Genomic DNA, 26035 nt, shown 5'->3' on the forward strand with positions numbered 1-26035 from the left:
AAAATGTTCTATTTTTTATATTTTTTGCAATTGAGATTTGTCGAGTGTTTTTCTTTGCTGAGTTTTTTTACACCTGGCAAAGTCTTTGTCGAGTATCTAAAAAAGTACTCGACAAAAAAAATGTTTACCGACAAAGGCTTTGCCGAGTGTAAAATGACATTTGCCGAGTGTCTGAGACACTCAACAAACAAGGCGAGCCCGATAATGACAGATTGAAACCCCAAATGACACAGACTTAGGGTGTGTTTGGTTTGACTTTTGCCCACCAAAAGCGAAAAGCCAAACTAAAGGGCTGGATCCACGAAACAACTTTTTTCTAAAAGTTGACTTTCTTGCAGTGCAAAATTGAAAGCACCACTGGACCTGCTTTAAGTGACTTTTGGATGGAAATGTGAAAACATATATCGAAGAACATTTAACGGCTTTTAGTGGTTTACACTAAACAGTTTTAGCTTTTTAATAGCTCACAGGCCACAACAGCTTTTTCCACAGCTCACAGCTCACAACAGCTTTTTCCACCGGCACAGCCCAACCAAACAGACCCTTATGCCCTATTTGCTTACCCTCTAGATTATATAATACAATTTAGATAAGGAACAAACAAACAACTCATAAATTAGGTACTTGTGTAGGCCCTGTTCTAAACCTCTAAATAGTTAGTAGCTAGAATTAGCTAAGAGGTTTAGAACTGATCAGCTAATAGAGCAACTAATTATTAGTTATATCTCTCAAATAACTATTAGTTGGTAGCTGCATCAACTCAACTAATAACTTATTAGCTAGCTAATAATTAGCTCTAGACGTTTAGAACGAGGTCATAATCTATAAGCTGGATTATATAATCCGAAAAGGAAACAAACAAGGCCTTAATTTAGAACCTAGTGTGACATTCGATTTATAACCGATGTCAAATGTTATTTTTTAGTAGTAAATAAAAGATTAAGTATTTCTTCGCTTGCATTTGTAGGTAGGTGACGCCAGCTCTTGTAGTGTAGTTGCATAGTACTACTTCGTACGTTGGTCTCTCACTCGCTCACGACACACATGTGACATGTGCGCCAAACCAGTGACGACACACTTGGCATCGCTAATCTCTACTACTACATAAGTTCTTAGTGTAGACGTCCACAACAAACGGTGCACGGTTCTGCCATCTATCCCAGCTTGGAAGGTTCCCGAGATCTCCGCCTCCCTACGCCGATTCGCCCCTCGCGCCGCGTCTCTCTCGCTGCGTCCTTCCGTAGTCTCCTCCCGCAATCAACGCGTTCTCGCCTCACCATGTCGATCTAGCCCCGTATCTCCATGGAAGGTGTGACCTCTGCACCCAACTCTCCAGGGAAGGCGCGGTCTACTCTCCATGGCCTCCCGCAATCAGCGGTCTCTTGCCCCACCGCGACGACCTTGCCCTGGCTCCCCATGGAAGGTCGTGGAAGGTGCGACCGAGCCCCAGCTCAACATGGAAGGCGCCATCCACTCTCCTCGCCCCATCATCGGCATCCACTATCCATCGAAGAGTCCCGCCTTCCCAGTCCCCCTTCCCCACAGATGGCCGGTGAACCCATCGCCACCGTGCCATCGAGGCCTGAATCCGTGGCCGAGGCCGACCGCCTCCTGGCGCTGGCCGAGTCGGAGCTCTCCATGGGCAGGCACGCCCTTCGCGCGCAGGTACGCCCTCCGCGCCGCCCGCCTGTACCCGACCTCCCCGCGCGCCCCAGTGGTGGCCACCGCCGCCAACGTGCTCCTCGCCGACGCCTCCTCCCACCACGCCGCGCTGCTGCTGCCCGAGCCTGACGACCCCGACGCCTCGCCGCTCTCCGTCTCCGAGCTCTGCCGCCACTTCAAGTCGCTCATCAAGTCCCTCCGCGTCGGCCTCGACGCCACCACCGCAGCCGCCTACCCCTCCGTTGCTGCCGCCGCCGAGGAGGCACTCGGCCGCGCCACCAAGGCCTACGAGGCGCTCACCGCTCCTGCCCCTGGGACCTTCTGGACCGCCTGTGCCGGGTGCCGCCGCCTCCACGAGTTCGAGCGCAAGTATGTGGGATACTGAGTGCGATTAAGGTTCATCAAGTGAAATTTAGATACTGAGTGTGATATCGGTTTCAGCTCTGGAAATTGCTGATCAATTAATTATGGGGGGAAGCGTCTCTACTTCCTTCTCGGTTGGTCAAGGTATCCCCTTCCTGTGTCCTCTCTCCTCTGTATAGATGGCGAATTTGTGGAGTCCGAATAATCTGAATGTTCTCGCATTCTTTACATAATCCCTTGCCAATTTATGGCAAGTTTTATTTGCTCCATTTGTTTTATGGTATGATGATCTGGATCTGATGAGTCCATTCAAATTCTTTTGCCGAGCCGACATCCCTCTTTTTCTACTGTTTGTTTGTGCATCGGAATTGCTGGATCTATACCAAAATCTGAAAAGTGTAGGCCATACAGAGAATTAAGAAGTTGTCTTGACCTCACTGGACCCAGAGACTACTCATCACCAGAGGAAATGGTCACGCCGGAAAGAGGCGGAGGCCACGACGACCGCGGGCTGTGCCCTGTGCGGCTGTGCCGGTGCTTGCGGTTGTTTGGGTGACTTGATTTGGTTGTAGGTGGATGCAGCGACCTTCCTTCACGGACGACCTCCTCATCGCCTTCTTCCAGAGCAAGATGGTGCACGCGAGTTCCACTCCATCCACCTATTCCTTCCTTCCTCCGGTTAGCTGATGCTAAACTGTGTTGTTAGTTTTTTAAAGAAACTTAAATCCTTTTATTAGTTTCTTTTTCTTAAGTGATAACCAGGAAAAATAACATTTTGGGTTTACCGTAGAGTTCTAGCATGGCAGATAATAGGATTTTCTTAACATTAATTATTCGTTCATTGCTAGGTTCAGTTCTGCTGGGTAATTTTGATCAACAGACTCAGAAATCTTGAGAAATTAACGTCATGTGAATAACTTAACTTGTGCTAGCTATTAGTTATTTAGTTTACAGAATACTTTGATCGAGCTTGAAACTTTGTACTTTTATCAGAAAACAACTAAGTAGATCCAATTCAATGTTGTCATAGTTTCCAAACAGAATACAACTCTAGAAACATAGAATTATCATTGTCTTATATGAATGAAAAATGTACACACTTGCATCCCACCCCGAAAATTTTCCTGGAAGTGGCTATGAAAGAAAATTCATGTGCTTTAGGACAAGGTACAAATACTTAGAAAGCCAACCCCCGTTCACGTCTATTTTTTTACAATCGCTGGGTCCGAGTACTACATTCACTGCTTCCACCTCTCTTGCTTATTCTTTACAAAGTTCTTTTAGCGCCAATTAATAATGGCCAACTAGCTGTTATGATGCTTGGTGAATCACGAGAAGCTTCAAGATCTTCGCTGATCATTTTACTTGTCATTGCAAACAACTGGCTCTTTATTTTTGTACAGATCATTGCACACTAATACACACAAGATCTCATTGTCAAAAGTATAGCTATTCACATGCCAATTCGCTATGAACGTTTGCCTCATTGGAGCATAGAAAGGCATGGCATGAGGTCCACAACTTTAGCAAGTGTCTGTCAGGTACTCTGAATTTGTGAGATATTAAGATCGATAATAATATATATTGTTCATTTTTTATAATTTTCATGCACTAATATTTTATTGAATATTTGTGTGCATGTCGCAACGCACGGGTACGCCTGCGCGCGTCAGCGTGTGTGTGTTTGAGCTTGTAAGTTTTCATCATCAGATCGTGTACTTTTAATTCGTTTGCGTATATTTCCCTTATATACATATTCCCTTGGATGATACTATATTAGTTCAGGTGGTTACTTTTATGAGCTATTCTATCCTAACATTTGGCAATGGAGGACATGGACTTGTGAATTGTAGATGATTGTTAAATTTGGTATACCAATGTGGCTTATACCAGATCAATATGCCACATATTTGTGTATTTTTTTAAAAAAATGTGATATTTTTAACGCTCTTTTAGGTTTCTCAACAAGAAGCCATTAGAGTGAAGGAAAAGCTCAAGAAAGAAATGGAGTGCCTTGAAGTTGTGTTCAAGCAAGTTTGAGGTGATCGTGATCATTCAGTTATTCAACTGAACAATTTGAACATTGAATTTGGTAATTAAGGAACATATTGATAAAACTTCAAAAGAATATGAAAGATTCTGCACCAAAGTTTCTTAACAGTTTATACTCACATTTTTTTTAAAAAAATACACAAATATGTGGCACATTGTGCAATATTTATGTGGCACATTGATGTGGTATAAGCCACATTGGTATTCTTGCATCTAAAGAAAATTCTCAATTCAACCAGATCGACCTGCACGAGCTGCATTGGTTTGTAGCTTCAGGTTTATACTCATGTCTCCTGTTGTAACTATTGGACATAAATTGTTCTCTATTTTTAGGAAACGTGCAGTACGCAGCAAGAACAAATTCAAACATTTCAGAAGCAGCTTGCAGTTGCGACTGAGAAGTTGAAGGTTAAAAGTTGAAGCATATGCTACTAGCATTCTTTATGTCTTTACAAACATGTGCACTGTTCCATTATTTGTCATCTCAAAATTGATACAGTTATTCAATTATGTTCTGGGCTCCCACTTGCCATCTCATGCTTTTGCAAACACAAGGTATTGCCGTATTGATTCTCTCAACTCTTTTGACTGTGGAAGGCCTTCAAAGACTTCATGCCTTCTTTGTAACCTGCCAATTATTCTAATCGTTTAGGTTGCAGCAAAGCCCTTGTGACCTCAACAGTATTTACAGTCATTTGAAGAGTTCATGTCCAAGGCGACTGGAAATGCTGTCAACTGGGTGCAAATAGTTGGGATGAAAGTAATAACTTGTTTTTAAGGTAGTATGCTACCCTAATATGGTGATCTACCTGATGCTGATATTTCTGACCAATATAACAAATTGTTGATTCTTATTGGTCTTGTCGTCTTGCATTGTCTTTTAGCTTTTGCAGCGGTGAGACATCTAATTAATTTCCGTTCAACGCCACCCTTCAAAATCTTGTACGCCATCACATCAAATTAGCTGATTAGTAATTAGTTCCTCTGGTACCTTGTGTAGATCAGATTGACTACTTTGTTTGACTGTTTAATACACTTATCTATTTTTTCGAACTTTGTATGCTTTTGAAGCTTGTGTTTTAGGTACTACACAAGGTAATTTTTAAGTTCACAATTTTCAAAAACTATCTCATTTCTTGTCAACCAAATAGACTAGCAGCAGGTGTTGTCTCCCTGTTAGAGGCATAGGTTGGCTCCATGCTTCCATTGTCAGGACAATAGCTTTATAAATCTTTTTTATTACAATCCAGCATATATATATAAACGCTCTTGATAAATGAAATTATTCGAACACGCAGCATTCTAGAAAATGCAACTCGCAACCAAAGATTGGTTTTCTTCTTGGGCGTGCCTCGCCTTCCAATTAATCACCTGCGTGCTGGACTTAATTTCATTTGATCCATGGCTGTGTTTGCTTGTTCGCTGAGGTCATCAGTCGGTAGTCGGAACCCATGCAGGAACCAAGGCCACAAAAATAAACATTAAGAGGGAGATCACCACGATTAGGGCCAGTTGCCCAGAAGCACGCGCCCAGCATTGAATCTGGGGTTCCTGATTGCAGGAGGTATGTGCATTGTTGTATCTGATGAAACCATATTTTCAGCCTCCCATTACTCTTAATATTCTAACAAGCAGAATTCTTATTTTATGGCAGTCCTAATGGTGCATACAGTACAGGTTTTAAACCACTTTCTCATCAGGTTTCCCCAGCATTGCTTGTCAAATGATGTCTCTTGCTGTTTTTTATACACATTTCTTTCATTATGGTGCTATTTTTTAAAAGGGACGCTGGCATCTTTTACAAAAAATTCAAATTTGTATCCTAAAGATAACAAGGTTTTTATTCTGTTTATCTGCATACATTGTCTTTGTGTGAGGACTCATACAAAGAGGCTACTTGTGTTACAATCAGCTATATTACATAAGAAGTTAACTCTGTTCTCTTCACCTTTGTTCAGCTGTATAACTATCTGGAGTAGCTGTTTTATTAGGAATCAGCTATATTGTATTATTTCAATTACTGTACTTATATACTAAGTTGATAATGTGTAATTATGTATCTTCTCATGACATGTAAAACCATTTGAATCAGGCCACAATGGACAATGCTGAACGTGACTGCACATCAATTTTCTTTTTGCCAAATAATTTAATAGTCATTAGTGCAGAAAGATGCGATATTTTTTTTGTAGTGGTTTGATCAAATTTGCAATAGCTGTTTTATTCCCATGTGTTGTCACACCAACTATATATAATGATGTTTTGCTATTTGTATATTTCTCTATCCAGGTTGCAGTTGTTGTAGCTCATGAATTAGCTCATCAATGGTTTGGAAATTTTGTCACAATGGAATGGTGGACATATGTGGCTTAATGAGGGCTTTGCGACTTGGGTAATAAATTAGAACAAAAATAAGTAATTGCAAAGATCTATATAATTTATGTTGTTCATATAATATTTTTCTTTCCACTGCAGGTGTCTTACTTAGCTGCAGATCAGTTCTTTCCTGAATGGAATGTTTGGACTCAGTTTCTAGAGGAATCTACAATAGGTTTCAAGTTGGATGCTCTTGCAGGTTCACATCCAATTGAGGTAACAGAAAATTTTGTTACTTTGCAATGTTATGACCATATCTGTGCTCTGTGGGAATTTACAGATGTATATATTACATTCTTAGTGAATTTGGATGTTCGGTGCATTGATGTGAGTGTTGATAGCTTCCCTAATTTTACCAGTCCTAAAAATAAATATGATATGATTGGCTTTACATGCATTTATTTAGTGGCAAAACATAGGTGGATAACTCAATTGAGACTGAAGTTGGGACTTGGGATACACACATCCCAGTTTATGTTTTATGAATGTTTTGAGTTGTTCTACTTCCTGGTGTGGTGGTACCTGCAAGCCTATTAATTAGAATATAATTAACAAAATTTTGTTTGTTCTATATTAGCAAAATTATTGATTAGAATATGATTAAAGTAGTGTGATGATGAAAAATGATATGTGGTTGTATAATGGCCAGTTTAATGCCATTATGCAAGCTGAATATTTTTTGGGGCCTGTAACATATTCTAATCAGTCAACTTGTTTGTGGCTCAATGGCGTTGGTAGAGAATGATATAGGTAATGTAGATATTTGTTTTGCTTGGCGAGGAAATGGGCCTGCTATTTTCTTACGGATACTTGACATTTAATCCTTTATTTTCTCAGACAGCAAGCTTGCCAAACATTTAGGAGGAGAGTTCTAGCTCTGGTCAAAAGCATGGATTCAGTTGTCAAAAGAGTCCCTTGACAGTACTTATAACTAAAACTGTGTATAAAAGGAATTAGAGAGGAAAATGTGAAGGAGAAACTCTCCCATTTTTTGCCATGTTCCGGTAGGGAAACATTTTAATTCAAAGCTTCATATGTTGTAGATACTTCACTCCAGGAAGTTATTTCTTCATTGTTTTTTTGCAGGCAGCAAATATTATCACTTTGTATGATGTTTCCAATATCTGGCGCATTCCTTTGTTGCTACATGTAAGTCACATCTGTTTTCTTTTGTCTGAGTCATTTTTGGTTTGGTATTCACATTCTCTGTTAAAACGTCATTTGTGCCCTGCAAGTCCTTGAATTTGTGATTTTTCTGACTGTTGTATTATTGAAAATAATCTTTTCCAGGTATGGTGAATGGGGTGACCATGTCACGCTACAAGCAGCTGCTGACAAGGTTATTCACTTTTTATGCTATGTTTCTAACATCATTTGCTCTACTGAAGTTTCATGCAGCCTATGTTTCTTTCGTCATTTCTTTTTTTGCATCGTTGAAACTGATCGACGGTAGTGCATCTTTCTGATGGTCAGAGACTCAGGATCAGTTCTCCAAGTACTCCTGCACTTGGAACCATCAACAAAGAGTCAAAGAGTAAATATGTTATTCTACGATGGTGTTTCATACATTATTTATCTTTATGTTATATTTTGTTGTAGATTTTTAATTGTTATTTTCTATTTAAGTATTGCATTGTATGGTTGTTTCCTTGAAACCACATTCGCGCTCATCTCTATAGCAATGAACGGACATTTTGTTATATCTTTTAAGTATGTAAACATCCAATATGAGTGATGCTAGAAAGAATATAGAATAACAATTAGTGTTTTTACATATCTATGGATTTTATCATATTGATTCCGTAGCAACGCACGGGCATATACCTAGTAAAATAAATAAAAATGCAAAGCAGCCGCCTCAACCATGCGTTTTTTTGTTCCGACTTCCCACTTCGAGTTCGAGCCACTGGCCTTTGCCTCATTGCCTGCCATATTCGACGTGGCAAGCGTTGAGCAGGTGGAAACAAACGAGCACGCGAAGGTTTCGAGCGATCAATAGTCCGGCATATGCACCTCTTTCTCTTTTCGCATGCGCGCGCGCAAAGGAATAAACCTGCAAGTTTGCGCCTTGTTCGCTGTTTGTTGACGTTGATTTGTTTCCTTTTTACTCACGCGCGGGCTCAGTTGATTAATTTGTTTGCTTTTTCATTACGCGCGCGCATAATCAATTGGGCGGTGGTAGTAAAATAAAATATGTTTTTATAAGTTAGATGACATGTATGTAAATGTTGAAGTCAGCGCTGTTGGTGACCCGCGGACTCCAATCCGTGTCGTCGGCTCGTCGCAGCACGCGCGCGGCGCCGCGGCCGTCGTCGTCGACACATCGCCCGCCCGCCGGCCGGCCTGATCTCCAGACGATCCTTGGCACCGCGCACATTCATTACGTACTGCTCCGGTGTCCTTGTCGCGTTTTCTGGCCCTGTAGCAATCGCGTCCAGTAATGGCACATGGGTCCGGGGGGCCGGGATAGGATCATGATGGAAGCATGCGCATGCATAGCCGCATGGTCATGGACAGAGGAGTGGTCCATGTGTGTCCAACTAGCTAACGTGCCCATCACCGGCCACCGGGGACTAGGCACCACACTCCGGAATTGCACAGGAAAAATCATGGTTCCTGGTTCCATCGTTGTCAACGGAGAGTCGGTGACGATCGAAGAGAGGATCAATTATCACCTACACGAACTCGACTGGGATTCGGGACCCCGGCCTGGCCTGTGCCAACTCTACCTCCGTCATTTCACGTGCAAGCCAGGACATTGCCGAGCCGGCTAGCTCGGATACCACATAAGATTTTGTATAAATATAGTAGTAGCACTCTTTACATAACATAATGATGATATCCTCAACTGCTCACCATACACGTGTCACACGACCACGCGAGGTTAGAGCATCATCGAGAAAACTTACTTTCGAAATCATTATTTTCAAGGGTCATCTATATATATAAATTTATTTTTCTATATTTTTCTAGTATTTTGCATCAGTTTTTCTATATTTTATTTACACTCTAACTCTATAAAATATTTTTACTTTTTTGTCTAGGGAGAAATTTGGAACACAAGAGCGTGGGCACGCGACAATTACACCTTTAAAGTTAGAGTCCGGAAAAAAAATCGAAACAAATCCTAGAAATCGACCTATAAATAGAGGGGTACTTAGGTTCATTCACACCCCTCATTCTCCATTTCTCACATCTTCCTCATATTGTAACTTCTCACTCTCTATTTCAATATAGATTCTAGGTGCAGTTCAAACTTTCAAATCTTCATTGACTTGCTCAACAATCGGCCTTCACAACTTACCGACACCCTGGCGGTGTGGGGACATTTTTTTGATGGTCTTTCTCACGTACGTCATCGTCGAGAGGATGTTTTTGTCCATCTTTGTTCCTTCACTCCACAACCAGGTTTCCATACACATATCCTTCTCTTGTTCCTTCACTCCACAACCAGGTTTCCATACACATATCCTTCTCTGTGTCCCTACTTACCTTCCATAGATGCTCCTACTCCTAATAATGAACCTACCACCGACGCTCCTCCTCTCACTCAAGCTCCTACCTCCAACACTGCTCCTCCTCCATCATTCACTTATCCATACTCTCCTCCATACACATATAGATATCCATATGGTGCTCCTTCATATGGATCGTATAGTGCTCCTCCTCCATATGATGTCCCATATGGTGCTCCTCTATATGGATCATATAGTGCTCCTCCTCAATATTATGTTTCATATGGCGCTCATCCTCCATTCTCTTTCCCGTTTGGTGCTCCTCCCCTATATGGTGGTCCTCCTCCATGTTGTCATCCTGCAGCCATGACAGTACCCCCCAAGCAGCGATAGTGATGCCGCTTCGAACTAGTCTGATTACTCTAGTGCTCCACAATTCTAATAGCGAAGGGACTCGACAAAGATAGAGGACAAAATACTAGCAAGTACATTTTTTTCAAATTCCACACATTTTTAGGTCCAAAATATTTTTTTAGTTTATATTTTTAGGTGCACGCGAGGCTACTGCACTCGGTGGATCTCATTGGTAGCAATAGTAAGTTGGATCAGTGTTCTAGAGGCAAATAGCCAACACATATAACTCCACCATAAAATCTCCTCACCACTTTACCTCCAAACAACTATATATAGGATTGGTAGTCGATAAGCAATCAAAAGATCACTCTCTTTAATGGTATCTATAACTACTTGTACACGACTCAACCGAGTGGAGAAGATGATGCTATGTTGCTTGAAGCGGCCAAGGAAAGTTTTCGCAGCAAACTTAGAGAAACTGAGTTCAAACTAGAGCACATATGGCACGCTCTTCACCATCAACCTAAGTGATGGGACGATGACTCGAGTGATGGGAGAAAAAGATCTTGTCTCAACTTGGAAAACGATCATAGCTAACTTCATAGAAAAGTATGGACACATCATGCACTATTGGCCATGGTATGACTTGAGCTCAATATAAAGGGAAGGACCCAACAATAAGCAGTGCGAGTTGTTGGATCTTTTATGGGCTTGGCCCATTTATTGAATAAACTCTAAGGTGTGTAATGGTGGAGAATACCAATAGTACCACATTGGAAGTCCAAGGGTCTGTTGGCTTGACTTATATGGTGGGATTTATTCCACTTAACTTGAGAAGTCAAGAAATGGACAAGAGCGTGCCACACACGCGCGCGCCGCCACCGCCGCCGGCCGGGCGTGGCGTGGCGTGGCGTGGCGTGGCAGGCGAGCGGGCGGGCGGGCGTGGTGTGGTTGTGTTAATTTTTAGCACTCACTAACCGCGTTAACCTTTCAGTTGCCTGTCTCTTCGTCAGCCGAGTGACTCTGTCTCTTCGTCAGCCGAGTGACCCTGTCTCTTCATCAGCCGAGTGATCCTTCAGCTGGCCGACTCATGGCATGACTCGGCGAGGGCTGACTGACTATTGGAGTGATTAGCCGAGTGACCCTTCTCCTTCAGCTTCCCTCTGCGAGAGGTTAAATAGAGGAGCACCCCTGTCACTCGGTACACGCGAGAAACATTTTCAGAATCACAGTCCAGCCGCCGAGTGAGGGTATTTCCATCTCGTGACTCTGCGCGCACAGAGAAGCGAGAGGGCAGGTGCCTCCGAAGCCGGTGCCGTTCGAGACCTTGCACGGGGGATCGACAATTAGGTTTTTGGGGAGCGTCTACGCGACTGCCCAACGTCCGTCGTTGTCTTCTTCACTGGTTCCTGGCGTCTTCATTTCGTACCGGATGGCAAGAGAAGTTGGACAAGGTTCAGGATCATCGGAGCGCATGGGAGGGTATGATCAATTCAGTTCGTTATTGTTTTATATTCTGCATATTATATATGTCGTACGTAGCTCTATTCTGTCATATTATAATATGTTATATCTATCTGTTTTAATTTTACAGTCACTCTGTTTATATTACTATCTGTTTACTTTCAGTTGTTCTGTAATAATTCATGAAACATGCTTATATACTTATTATATTTATATGCTTTATGTTCTCTTGATCCATATTGGTATGGATCAATTTAAGATCACGATTTCTATGGTTAATTATTCATACGTCATCATTACAATGTTAATTTATAGAATTAAAATGATATGGAAAATGCCTATAATTCTAACAATCCAAAAACCTAATGTTAGGCATTTTTCTATCAGAGGTTTTGCTGCTGTGCTGAAGCCTGATCCTTTTGATGGTAAAAACTTCTTGATATGGAAAGCTAAGATGGAACTGTGGCTAACTGCAATGTCATGTTATTATGCCGCTGAGGGCAAGCCTGCCAACTTACCTCCTGAGGATGAGGCTAAGTTTAAGGCTGATGACAACCTCTTTCGAGGAGTAGTGATTAGCGCACTTGACACAAAATTCCAGAAAAGCTATATCATCCTTCCTACAGGGAAAGAGTTGTGGGATGCACTTGTTGGAAAGTTTGGAGTTACTGACGCTGGTAGCAAGCTGTATCTCATGGAGCAGCTGTATGACTACAAGATGGTTGAGAACCGATCTGTAGTGGAACAGGCTCATGAGTTTCAGGCACTAGCCAAGGAACTTGAACTTTTTCCTTGTCCTTTGCCTGACAAGTTTGTGGCTGGCGGTATAATCGCCAAGTTGCCACCTTCTTGGAAGGACTTTGCTACCTCTCTCAAGCATAAGAGACAAGAGTTCAATGTGGAAGAGCTCATTGGTACTCTTGATGTTGAGGAAAGGGCTAGAACAAAGGACAATGGAAAAGGTGTGGAGACCTCTACTGCTAATGTGGTGCAGAAGAGAAACTTGCGCAAGTTTAACAAGAAGAAAAACCAGAACAAACCAGAGAACACAAATAAACCTGTTCATACAGCACAGTTTAAAAAGAAGAACAACAACAACAAGGGAAAGGGAGGTTGCTTTGTCTGTGGCAGTGATCAACATTGGGCTAGAGAGTGCCCTGATCGCAAGTTCACACAGGACAAGAAATCAGCTAATGTTGTAACCACTGAAACTAGAGATGGAACATCTGGGTATGGTAATTCTTTACCATTTGTTCTCTCAGTTTGTAATTCACCTGAGTGGTGGATGGACAGTGGTGCAAATATTCATGTGTGCGCTGATGCCTCTATGTTCTCCTCCTACCAGGTCGGGAGGTCTGGCGCCTTGTTAATGGGAAATGGGTCGCGTGCTCATGTTCTTGGTGTTGGTACGGTCATTCTGAAGTTTACTTCGGGAAAGACGGTGTCATTGAAGAGCGTGCAGCATGTGCCCTCTATCAAGAAGAATCTCGTTAGCGCGTCTATGCTATGTCGAGATGGATACAAAGTTGTTCTTGAGTCTAATAAATGTGTTGTGTCTAAACATGGTATTTTTGTTGGTAAAGGATATGACTGCGGAGGCTTGTTCCGCTTATCACTGCATGATGTGTGTAATAAACTCGTGAATTCTGTTCATTTTTCTGATGAGTCGGATTTATGGCATTCATGTTTTTGTCATGCAAGCTTTGGTTGTCTTATGCGGTTAGCAAATATAAATCTAATTCCTAAATTTAACTTGGTCAAAAAGTCTAAGTGCCATGTGTGTGTTGAATCAAAACAACCTCGCAAGCCTCACAAGGCTGCTGAGGCGAGGAGTTTGGCACCTCTAGAACTTGTTCATTCTGATCTGTGCGAGATGAATGGAATTTTGACCAAAGGTGGTAAAAGATACTTTCTCACCTTTATAGATGACTCCACTAGATTTTGTTATGTGTATCTCTTAAAAACAAAAGATGAAGCGTTCAATTATTTTAAGACCTATAAAGCTGAAGTTGAGAACCAACTTGAGAGGAAAATAAAACGGTTAAGGTCTAATCGAGGTGGAGAATATTTCTCTAATGTGTTCGATGAGTTCTGCGTGGAACATGGTATTATTCATGAGAGGACACCGCCATTCTCACCACAATCCAATGGGATTGCTGAAAGGAAAAACCGCACTTTAACAGATTTGGTGAATGCCATGTTGAGTACAGCAGGATTATCCAAGGCATGGTGGGGTGAGGCGATTTTGACAGCATGTCATGTCCTGAATAAAGTTCCAACAAAGAACAAAGAGATCACACCATTCGAGGAATGGGAAAAGAGAAGAGTAAATCTCACATATTTACGCACTTGGGGTTGCTTGGCTAAAGTGAATGCGCCAATCAACAAAAAGCGTAAACTTGAGCCTAAAACTGTTGACTGTATATTCCTTGGGTACTCTTTTCACAGCACTGGGTATAGGTTCTTAATTATAAAATCTGATGTGCCTGATATGTATGTTGATACTATCATGGAATCAAGAGACGCAACATTTTTTGAGAATGAGTTTCCCATGAAGAATACACCTAGTGATACAAGTCATGAGACTATAATTCTCCATGAGCACGAACTGTCGACTCCTATAGATCATGCTGAGGATTCTCACGTGCACATCCCTGAGGAGGATGACACTATAGTCACTCGAAAGAGCAAGAGACAGAGGGTTGCAAAATCCTTTGGTAATGACTTTATAGTGTACCTTGTGGAAGACACACCAACTACCATTAGTGAGGCATATTCCTCTCCTGATGTTGACTTATGGAAGGAAGCAATAAGGAGTGAGATGGAATCTATTATGTCTAATGGAACTTGGGAGGTCGTTGACCGTCCTTATGGTTGTCAACCTATAGGTTGCAAATGGATCTTCAAGAAAAAGCTTAGGCCTGATGGTACAATTGAGAGGTACAAGGCAAGTGAAAGGGAATTAGGCTTACACCTAGTCCCTAATTAATTTTGGTGGTTGAATTGCCCAACACAAATAATCGGACTAACTAGTTTGCCCAAGTGTATAGATTATGCAGGTGTAAAAGGTTCACACTCAGCCAATAAAAAGACCAAGTTTTGGATTCAACAAAGGAGCAAAGGGGCAACCGAAGGCACCCCTGGTCTGGCGCACCGGACTGTCCGGTGTGCCACCGGACATGTCCGGTGCACCAGGGGGACTCAGACTCAAACTCGCCACCTTCGGGAATTCCCAGAGGCGACTCGGCTATAATTCACCGGAATGTCCGGTGTGCCACCAGACATGTCCGGTGCACCAGGGGGACTCAGACTCAAACTCGCCACCTTCGGGAATTCCCAGAGGCGACTCGGCTATAATTCACCGGACTGTCCGGTGTACACCGGACAGTGTCCGGTGCGCCAAGGGAGGTCGGCCTCAGGAACTCGCCAGCTTCGGGAAACTCCAACGGCTAGTCCACTATAATTCACCGGACTGTCCGGTGTGCACCGGACTGTCCGGTGCGACTCCGGAGCAACGGCTAACTCCGCGCCAACGGCTACCTGCAGCACAATAAATGCGCGCGCAGCGCGCGCAGATGTCAGGCGCGCCCATGCTGGCACACCGGACAGTAAACAGTACCTGTCCGGTGTGCACCGGACACCCAGGCGGGCCCACAAGTCAGAAGCTCCAACGGTCAGAATCCAACGGTAGTGATGACGTGGCAGGGGGCACCGGACTGTCCGGTGTGCACCGGACTGTCCGGTGCGCCATCGAACAGACAGTCTCCCAAACGGCCACTTTTGGTGGTTGGGGCTATAAATACCCCAACCACCCCACCATTCATTGCATCCAAGTTCTCTACTTCCCAACTACTACAAGAGCTCCAGTATTCAATTCTAGACACACCAAAGAAATCAAATCCTCTCCAAATTCCACACAACGCCATAGTGACTAGAGAGAGTGATTTGCTTGTGTTCTTTCGAGCTCTTGCGCTTGGATTGCTTCCTTCTTTCTTGATTCTTTCTTGTGATCAAACACTCACCTGTAATTGAGGCAAGAGGCACCAATTGTGTGGTGGCCCTTGCGGGAAGTTTGATTCCCAAGTGATTTGAGAAGAGAAGCTCACTCGGTCCGAGGGATCGTTTGAGAGAGGGAAGGGTTGAAAGAGACCCGGCCTTTGTGGCCTCCTCAACGGGGAGTAGGTTTGCAAGAACCGAACCTCGGTAAAACAAATCCACGTGTCTCACTTCACTATTCGCTTGCGATTTGTTTTGTGCCCTCTCTTGCGGACTCGATTATATTTCTAACGCTAACCCGGCTTGTAGTTGTGATTATTTTTGAGAATTTCAGTTTCGCCCTATTCACCCCCCCTCTAGGCGACTTTCAATTGGTATCAGAGCCCGGTGCTTCATTAGAGTCTAACCGCTCGAAGTGATGTCGGGAGATCACGCCAAGAAGGAGATGGAGACCGGCGAAAAGCCCACTACAAGCCACGGGAGCACTTCATCGGAAGAGTCCTGCACCAAGAGGAAGGAGAAGAAGAAGGACTCCTCCAAACGGAAGGAGAAAAGGTCTTCCTCTTCTCACCACAAAGAGAAGAAGGAAAAATCTTCTTCCCACAAGCCGCATCGGAAAGGCGACAAGCACAAGAGGATGAGGAAGGTGGTCTACTACGAGACCGACACTTCATCAACATCGACCTCCGACTCCGATGCACCATCCGTCACTTCTAAGCGCCAAGAGCGCAAGAAGTATAGTAAGATTCCCCTACGCTACCCTCGCATTTCCAAACATACACCTTTACTTTCCGTCCCATTAGGCAAACCACCAACTTTTGATGGTGAAGATTACGCTAGGTGGAGCGATTTAATGCGATTTCATCTAACCTCGCTCCACAAAAGTATATGGGATGTTGTTGAGTTTGGTGCACAGGTACCGTCCGTAGGGGATGAGAACTATGATGAGGATGAGGTGGCCCAAATCGAGCACTTCAACTCTCAAGCAACAACAATACTCCTCGCCTCTCTAAGTAGAGAGGAGTATAACAAAGTACAAGGGTTGAAAAGCGCCAAGGAGATTTGGGATGTGCTCAAAACCGCGCACGAGGGAGATGAGCTCACCAAGATCACCAAGCGGGAAACGATCGAGGGGGAGCTCGGTCGGTTCCGGCTTCGCAAAGGGGAGGAGCCACAACACATGTACAACCGGCTCAAGACCTTGGTGAATCAAGTGCGCAACCTCGGGAGCGTAAAGTGGGATGACCACGAGATGGTTAAGGTTATTCTAAGATCTCTTATTTTCCTTAACCCTACTCAAGTTCAATTAATCCGTGGTAATCCTAGATATACTAAAATGACCCCCGAGGAAGTTATCGGGAATTTTGTGAGTTTTGAGTGCATGATCGAAGGCTCGAGGAAGATCAACGAGCTTGATGATGCCACCACATCCGAAGCTCAACCCGTTGCATTCAAGGCAACGGAAGAAAAGAAGGAGGAGTCTACACCAAGTCGACAACCAATAGACGCCTCCAAGCTCGACAATGAGGAAATGGCGCTCGTCATCAAGAGCTTCCGCCAAATCCTCAAGCAAAGGAGGGGGAAGGATTACAAGTCCCGCTCCAAGAAGGTTTGCTACAAGTGTGGTAAGCCCGGTCATTTTATTGCTAAATGTCCTATATCTAGTGACAGTGACCGAGGTGACGACAAGAAGGGGAGGCGAAAGGAGAAGAAGAGGTACTACAAGAAGAAGGGCGGTGATGCCCATGTTTGTCGGGAATGGGACTCCGACGAAAGCTCAAGCGACTCCTCCGACGACGAGGACGCCGCCAACATCGCCGTCACCAAGGGACTCCTCTTCCCCAACGTCGGCCACAAGTGCCTCATGGCAAAGGACGGCAAAAAGAAGAAGGTTAAATCCAACTCCTCCACTAAATATGAGTCTTCCAGTGATGATAATGCTAGTGGTGAGGAAGATAATTTGCGTACTCTTTTTGCCAACCTTAACATAGAACAAAAGGAGAAATTAAATGAATTAATTAGTGTCATCCATGAGAAGGATGATCTCTTGGACTCCCAAGAGGACTTCCTAATCAAGGAAAATAAAAAACATGTTAAGGTTAAAAATGCTTACGCTCTACAAGTTGAAAAATGTGAAAAATTGTCTAGTGAGCTAAGCACTTGCCGTGAGATAATTGACAACCTTAGAAATGAAAATGCTAGTTTAAATGCTAAGGTTGATTCTCATGGTAGTAATGTTTCAATTCCCAATCCTAGAGATAATAATGATGATTTGCTTGCTAGGATTGAAGAATTAAACATTTCTCTTGCTAGCCTTAGATTAGAGAATGAAAATTTGATTGCTAAGGCTAAAGATTTTGATGTTTGCAAAGTTACAATTGCCGATCTTAGAGATAAGAATGATATACTTCGTGCTAAGATTGTTGAACTTAATTCTTGCAAACCATCTACATCTACCATTGAGCATGTCACTATTTGTACTAGATGTAGAAATGTTGATATTAATGCTATTCATGATCATATGGCTTTAATTAAACAACAAAATGATCATATAGCAAAACTAGATGCTAAAATTGCCGAGCACAACCTAGAGAATGAAAAATTTAAGTTTGCTCGTAGCATGCTTTATAATGGGAGACGCCCTGGCATTAAGGATGGCATTGGCTACCAAAGGGGAGACAATGTCAAACTTAGTGCCCCTCCTAAAAGATTGTCAAATTTTGTTAAGGGCAAGGCTCCCATGCCTCAGGATAACGAGGGTTACATTTTATACCCTGCCGGTTATCCCAAGGACAAAATTAGGAAAATTCATTCTAGGAAGTCTCACTCTGGCCCTAATCATGCTTTTATGTATAAGGGTGAGACATCTAGTTCTAGGCAACCAACCCGTGCTAAGTTGCCTAGAAAGAAAACTCCTAATGCATCAAATGATCATGCTATTTCATTTAAAACTTTTGATGCATCCTATGTTTTGACTAACAAATCCGGCAAGGTCGTTGCCAAGTTTGTTGGGGGCAAACACAAGGGGTCAAAGACTTGTGTTTGGGTACCCAAAGTTCTTGTTTCTAATGCCAAAGGACCCAAAATAGTTTGGGTACCTAAAGTCAAGAACTAAATTTGTTTTGTAGGTTTATGCATCCGGGGGCTCAAGTTGGATACTCGACAGCGGGTGCACGAACCACATGACAGGGGAGAAGAAGATGTTCTCCTCATATGAGAAAAACCAAGATCCCCAACGAGCTATCACATTCGGGGATGGAAATCAAGGTTTGGTCAAAGGATTGGGTAAAATTGCTATATCACCTGACCATACTATTTCCAATGTTTTTCTTGTTAATTCATTAGATTACAATTTGCTTTCTGTTTCACAATTATGTCAAATGGGCTACAGCTGTCTATTCACTGATGTAGGTGTCACTGTCTTTAGAAGAAGTGATGATTCAATAGCATTTAAAGGAGTGTTAGAGGGTCAGCTATACTTAGTAGATTTTGATAGAGCTGAACTCGACACTTGCTTAAATGCTAAGACTAACATGGGTTGGCTCTGGCACCGCCGACTAGCCCATGTTGGAATGAAGAATCTTCATAAGCTTCTAAAGGGAGAACACATTTTAGGATTAACAAATGTTCATTTTGAGAAAGACAGGATTTGTAGCGCATGCCAAGCCGGGAAGCAAGTTGGTACCCATCATCCACACAAGAACATCATGACGACCGACAGGCCACTGGAGCTCCTACACATGGATCTATTCGGCCCGATTGCTTACATAAGCATCGGCGGGAGTAAGTACTGTCTAGTTATTGTGGATGATTATTCTCGCTTCACTTGGGTATTCTTTTTACAGGAAAAATCTCAAACCCAAGAGACCTTAAAGGGATTCTTAAGACGGGCTCAAAATGAGTTCGGCTTAAGGATCAAGAAAATAAGAAGCGACAACGGGACGGAGTTCAAGAACTCTCAAATTGAAGGTTTTCTTGAGGAGGAGGGCATAAAGCATGAGTTCTCTTCTCCCTACACCCCTCAACAAAATGGTGTAGTGGAGAGGAAGAATCGAACTCTATTGGACATGGCAAGAACCATGCTTGATGAGTACAAGACACCGAACCGGTTTTGGGCCGAAGCGGTCAACACCGCCTGCTACGCCATCAACCGGTTATATCTTCACCGAATCCTCAAGAAGACATCATATGAACTCCTAACCGGTAAAAAGCCCAACATTTCATACTTTAGAGTTTTTGGTAGCAAATGCTTTATTCTTGTTAAAAGAGGTAGAAAATCTAAATTTGCTCCTAAGGCTGTAGAAGGCTTTTTACTTGGTTATGACTCAAACACAAGGGCATATAGGGTCTTTAACAAGTCCACTGGACTAGTTGAAGTCTCATGTGACGTTGTGTTTGATGAAACTAACGGCTCTCAAGTAGAGCAAGTTGATCTTGATGAGATAGGTAATGAAGAAGCTCCATGCATAGCGCTAAGGAACATGTCCATTGGGGATGTGTGTCCTAAGGAATCCGAAGAGCCTCCAAGTGCACAAGATCAACCGTCCTCCTCCATGCAAGCATCTCCACCAACTCAAAATGAGGATGAGGCTCAAGTTGATGAAGGGCAAAATCAAGAAGATGAGCCACCTCAAGATAATGGCAATGATCAAGGGGGAGATACAAATGATCAAGAAAAGGAGGATGAGGAAGAACCAAGACCGCCACACCCAAGAGTCCACCAAGCCATCCAACGAGATCACCCCGTCGACACCATCCTCGGCGACATTCATAAGGGGGTAACTACTCGATCTCGTGTTGCACATTTTTGTGAACATTACTCTTTTGTTTCCTCTATTGAGCCACACAGGGTAGAGGAAGCACTTCAAGATTCGGATTGGGTGATGGCGATGCAAGAGGAGCTCAACAACTTCACTAGGAATGAGGTATGGCATTTAGTTCCACGTCCTAACCAAAATGTTGTAGGAACCAAATGGGTCTTCCGCAACAAGCAAGACGAGCATGGTGTGGTGACAAGAAACAAAGCTCGACTTGTGGCCAAGGGATACTCCCAAGTCGAAGGTTTGGATTTCGGTGAAACCTATGCACCCGTAGCTAGGCTTGAGTCAATTCGCATATTATAGGCCTATGCTACTTACCATGGCTTTAAGCTTTATCAAATGGACGTGAAAAGTGCCTTCCTCAACGGACCAATCAAGGAAGAGGTCTATGTTGAGCAACCTCCCGACTTTGAAGACAGTGAGTACCCTAACCATGTTTATAGGCTCTCTAAGGCGCTTTATGGGCTCAATCAAGCCCCAAGAGCATGGTATGAATGCCTTAGAGATTTCCTTATTGCAAATGGCTTCAAAGTCGGCAAGGCCGATCCTACTCTCTTTACTAAAACTCTTGAAAATGATTTGTTCGTATGCCAAATTTATGTTGATGATATTATATTTGGGTCTACTAACGAATCCACATGTGAAGAATTTAGTAGGATCATGACAAAGAAATTTGAGATGTCTATGATGGGGGAGTTGAAGTATTTTCTAGGATTTCAAGTCAAGCAACTCCAAGAGGGCACCTTCATTAGCCAAACCAAGTATACTCAAGACATTCTTTGCAAGTTTGGAATGAAGGATGCCAAGCCCATCAAGACACCCATGGGAACCAATGGGCATCTCGACCTCGACACGGGAGGTAAGTCCGTGGATCAAAAGGTATACCGGTCGATGATAGGTTCCTTACTCTATTTATGTGCATCTCGACCGGATATTATGCTTTCCGTTTGCATGTGTGCAAGATTCCAATCCGACCCTAAGGAATCCCACCTTACGGCCGTAAAACGAATCTTGAGATATCTGGCTTATACTCCTAAGTTTGGGCTTTGGTACCCTCGGGGATCCACATTTGATTTAATTGGTTATTCCGATGCCGATTGGGCGGGGTGTAAGATTAATAGGAAGAGCACATCGGGGACTTGCCAGTTCTTGGGAAAATCCTTGGTGTCTTGGGCTTCAAAGAAGCAAAATTCGGTTGCTCTTTCCACCGCCGAAGCCGAGTACATTGCCGCAGGTCATTGTTGCGTGCAATTGCTTTGGATGAGGCAAACCCTGCGGGACTACGGTTACAAATTAACCAAGGTCCCGTTGCTATGTGATAATGAGAGTGCAATCAAGATGGCCGACAACCCAGTCGAGCATAGCCGCACTAAGCACATAGCCATTCGGTATCATTTTCTTAGGGATCACCAACAAAAGGGAGATATCGAGATTTCTTATATTAACACTAAAGATCAATTAGCCGATATCTTTACCAAGCCTCTTGATGAACAAACTTTTACCAAACTTAGGCATGAGCTCAATATTCTTGATTCTCGCAACTTCTTTTGCTAGATTGCACACATAGCTCCTTTATACTTTTGATCATATATGCTATGACTAATGTGTTTTCAAGTCTATTTTAAACCAAGTCATAGGTATATTAAAAGGGAATTGGAGTCTTCGGCGAAGACAAAGGCTTCCACTCCGTAACTCATCCTTCGCCGTCGCTCCAAGCTTCTCTCCATCTTTGGGGGGAGAGTTCAAAGCAAAAGGACTTCGTCTTTGGGGGAGAAAGTAAGCCCAAAGCAAGAGGACTTCGTCTTTGGTATAATCTTCACTCATTCATTTATGTCCAAAGGAGGAGAAAGGAATTCAATGGGCTCTAATGATTCCGTTTTTGGCGATTCATGCCAAAGGGGGAGAAAGTATGAGCCCAAAGCAAAAGGACCGCACCACCACCAATTTCAAAAACTTAGTGCTTTCCAAAAGTATTTATCAATTGGTATCCTATTGTGTTCAAAAGGAGGAGAAAATTAGTTTTTCAAAAATGTATATCAAAACCCTCTTGAACACTAAGAGGTGGATCTCCTTTAGGGGGAGTTTTGTTAAGTCAAAGGAAAAGCATTTGAAACAGGGGGAGAAAATTTCAAATCTTGAAAATGCTTTGCAAACTCTTATTCATTTACCTTTGACTATTTGCAAAAGATCTTTGAAATAGATTTACAAAAAGAATTTGCAAAAACAAAACATGTGGTGCAAACGTGGTCCAAAATGTTATATAAGAAAGAAACAATCCATGCATATCTTGTAAGTATTTATATTGGCTCAATTCCAAGCAACCTTTACACTTACATTATGCAAACTAGTTCAATTATGCACTTCTATATTTGCTTTGGTTTGTGTTGGCATCAATCACCAAAAAGGGGGAGATTGAAAGGGAATTAGGCTTACACCTAGTCCCTAATTAATTTTGGTGGTTGAATTGCCCAACACAAATAATCGGACTAACTAGTTTGCCCAAGTGTATAGATTATGCAGGTGTAAAAGGTTCACACTCAGCCAATAAAAAGACCAAGTTTTGGATTCAACAAAGGAGCAAAGGGGCAACCGAAGGCACCCCTGGTCTGGCGCACCGGACTGTCCGGTGTGCCACCGGACATGTCCGGTGCACCAGGGGGACTCAGACTCAAACTCGCCACCTTCGGGAATTCCCAGAGGCGACTCGGCTATAATTCACCGGACTGTCCGGTGTGCCACCGGACATGTCCGGTGCACCAGGGGGACTCAGACTCAAACTCGCCACCTTCGGGAATTCCCAGAGGCGACTCGGCTATAATTCACCGGACTGTCCGGTGTACACCGGACAGTGTCCGGTGCGCCAAGGGAGGTCGGCCTCAGGAACTCGCCAGCTTCGGGAAACTCCAACGGCTAGTTGAAAGGGAAATGTGCCCTTGGGCCATTTCTAAGTATTTTGGTGATTGAGTGCCAACTCAAGTGCTTAAAATGTGAATTTATGCAATGGATGAACAAAGTGCAAATCAAGAGCAAAGGTATGTTTCTAAGTCTTAGTACATTGGTTTTGTGTACTAATATATTTGTCTAAGTGGTAGAAACAGAAAGAAGAAGAGAAGAGAAGACTTGGCTGTGTACAGCCAAGGGGCTGTCTCGGTCTGGGGCACCGGACTGTCCGGTGGTGCACCGGACAGTGTCCGGTGCGCCAGGCTGCCTCGACCGAAGAGGTCGCTCTCGGGAATTCGCCGACGACGTACGGCTATAATTCACCGGACTGTCCGGTGTGCACCGGACTGTCCGGTGAGCCAACGGTCGGCTAGGGCCAACGGTCGGCCGCGGATTCTGCGCGCGACACGTGGCCAAGGCAACGGTCGGAAGGGGGCACCGGACTGTCCGGTGTGCACCGGACATGTCCGGTGCGCCAACGGCTCCCGCATCTGCAACGGTCGGCTTCGCCATTTAAGGAAAGGAATCGGGCACCGGACAGTGTCCGGTGTGCACCGGACTGTCCGGTGCGCCCGACGACAGAAGGCAAAGATGGCCTTCCAGATTTGGTCTCAACGGCTCCTAGCTGCCTTGGGGCTATAAAAGGGACCCCTAGGCGCATGGAGGAGAACACCAAGCAACTCTTGAGCATTCTTGATCATCCACACTCAGTCTTTGCGCATCCGTTTGTGATTCTAAGTGATTCGAGCTCTGTTCTTGTGAGAAACTGTGAGATAGTCTTTGAGCTCGAATCTTGGCCGTGTGTGTGCGCGTTTCGCTGTGGATTTGTGTGTGTTGCTTCCCTCCCTTACTCCGTGCTTCTTTGTGAATCTTAAGTGTAAGGGCGAGAGACTCCAATTTGTGGAGATTCCTCGCAAGTGGGATAAAGATAAGCAAGGCAAAATACTGTGGTATTCAAGTGGGTCTTTGGACCGCTTGAGAGGGGTTGATTGCAACCCTCGTCCGTTGGGACGCCACAACGTGGAGTAGGCAAGTTTTGTACTTGGCCGAACCACGGGATAAATCACCGTGTCTCCTCTGTGTTGAATTCTCTGTGATTGTCGTATTGTGCAAGATCTTCTCTTTAGCCACTTGGCAATTATTGTGCTAACCTCTAACAAGTTTTTGTGGCTATAAGTTAAGTTTTTACAGGATCACCTATTCACCCCCCCCTCTAGGTGCTCTCAATTGGTATCGGAGCCGTTCTCTTCACAAAGGGACTTACCGCCCGAAGAGATGGATCCTAAGGGGAAGGGAATCGTGATCAACGACAAAGAGAAGGAATCCTTCGTCAACGAGCCGAAGGACGACAAGCCTACCGACTCCGGCTCGGGGCAAAGGCGGAAGGAAGGGAAGAAGAAGAAAACAAGGCGCATCAAGGAGATCATCTACTACGACGATAGTGATGAATCTACTTCTTCCCAAAAGGATGATGACAACGACTACAAAAAGACGGTCAATTTGAACTTTTCATTTGATTATTCTCGTATTCAACATAGTTCGAATTCGCATTTGCTTTCCATTCCTCTTGGCAAACCCCCACACTTTGATGGGGAGGACTACGGATTTTGGAGTCACAAAATGCGTAGTCACTTATTCTCTCTCCATCCAAGCATATGGGAGATTGTGGAGAATGGAATGAAATTTGATAGCTCGGATAGCCCTATGCTTATAAATGAACAAATTCATAGAAATGCACAAGCTACTACTGTTCTCTTAGCATCTTTGTGCAGGGAAGAATACAATAAGGTGAGCGGCTTGGACAATGCCAAGCAGATATGGGACACCCTCAAGATCTCTCACGAGGGGAACGACATCACCATGCTCACCAAGATGGAGTTGGTGGAGGGCGAGCTTGGACGATTCGCCATGATAAGGGGAGAGGAGCCAACTCAAACTTACAACCGGCTCAAGACCCTTATCAACAAAATAAGGAGCTACGGAAGCATGCGTTGGACGGATCACGACGTCGTCCGCCTAATGCTCAGGTCATTTACCGTTCTTGATCCTCATCTCGTGAACAATATTCGTGAGAATCCCAGGTACACGATGATGACGCCCGAGGAAGTACTTGGAAAATTCGTGAGCGGGCGGATGATGATCAAGGAGGCAAGATACGTCGACGACGCGTTGAACGGTCCACTCCACGAGCCTCAACCCATTGCTCTAAAGGCAACGAGGAGCAAGGAGTCGCTACCTAGCAAGGTGGCGCAAGTTGAGGCTGCCGGGCTCAATGATGAAGAGATGGCTCTCATCATCAAGAGATTCAAGACGGCGCTAAAAGGTCGAAAGGGACAGCCAAGCAAGGCCAAGACCAAGGGAAAGCGATCATGCTTCAAATGCGGTAAGCTTGGTCATTTTATTGCTAACTGTCCCGAAAATGATAGTGACCAGGAGCAAGGGAAAAATGGGAAGAGAGAGAACAAGAAGGTGTACAAGAAGGCCAAAGGCGAAGCACACCTTGGAAAGGAGTGGGATTCGGATTGCTCTTCGTCCGACTCCGACGACGAAGGA

General features: G+C 43.8%; 1 protein-coding gene and 1 non-coding gene across 2 annotated transcripts; both read left to right on the top strand.

The window, feature by feature from the left end:
- The first annotated feature begins 1182 nt into the window (after nt 1–1182).
- LOC109939290 (uncharacterized) lies at nt 1183–2499 on the top strand. Its single transcript, XM_020547294.2, has one exon. The coding sequence runs from the start codon at nt 1358–1360 to the stop codon at nt 2045–2047; it is 690 nt and encodes a 229-aa protein (XP_020402883.1). The 5' UTR covers nt 1183–1357; the 3' UTR covers nt 2048–2499.
- A 1099-nt stretch (nt 2500–3598) lies between these two features.
- Nucleotides 3599–8140, top strand: LOC103643949 (uncharacterized). Its single transcript, XR_002749702.2, has 9 exons — nt 3599–4856; nt 5535–5641; nt 5732–5777; nt 6367–6469; nt 6553–6669; nt 7291–7457; nt 7540–7602; nt 7744–7792; nt 7927–8140. It is a non-coding gene; the product is annotated as an uncharacterized protein (transcript).
- The last annotated feature ends 17895 nt before the right edge of the window (nt 8141–26035 follow it).

This window comes from Zea mays, chromosome 1 (assembly GCF_902167145.1).
Source record: "Zea mays cultivar B73 chromosome 1, Zm-B73-REFERENCE-NAM-5.0, whole genome shotgun sequence".
Lineage (NCBI taxonomy): Eukaryota > Viridiplantae > Streptophyta > Magnoliopsida > Poales > Poaceae > Zea > Zea mays.

Bases quoted from the DNA above. Each gene is read 5' to 3' on its own strand.
- LOC109939290 (XM_020547294.2), top strand. From the start codon at position 1,358: ATGGCCTCCCGCAATCAGCGGTCTCTTGCCCCACCGCGACGACCTTGC.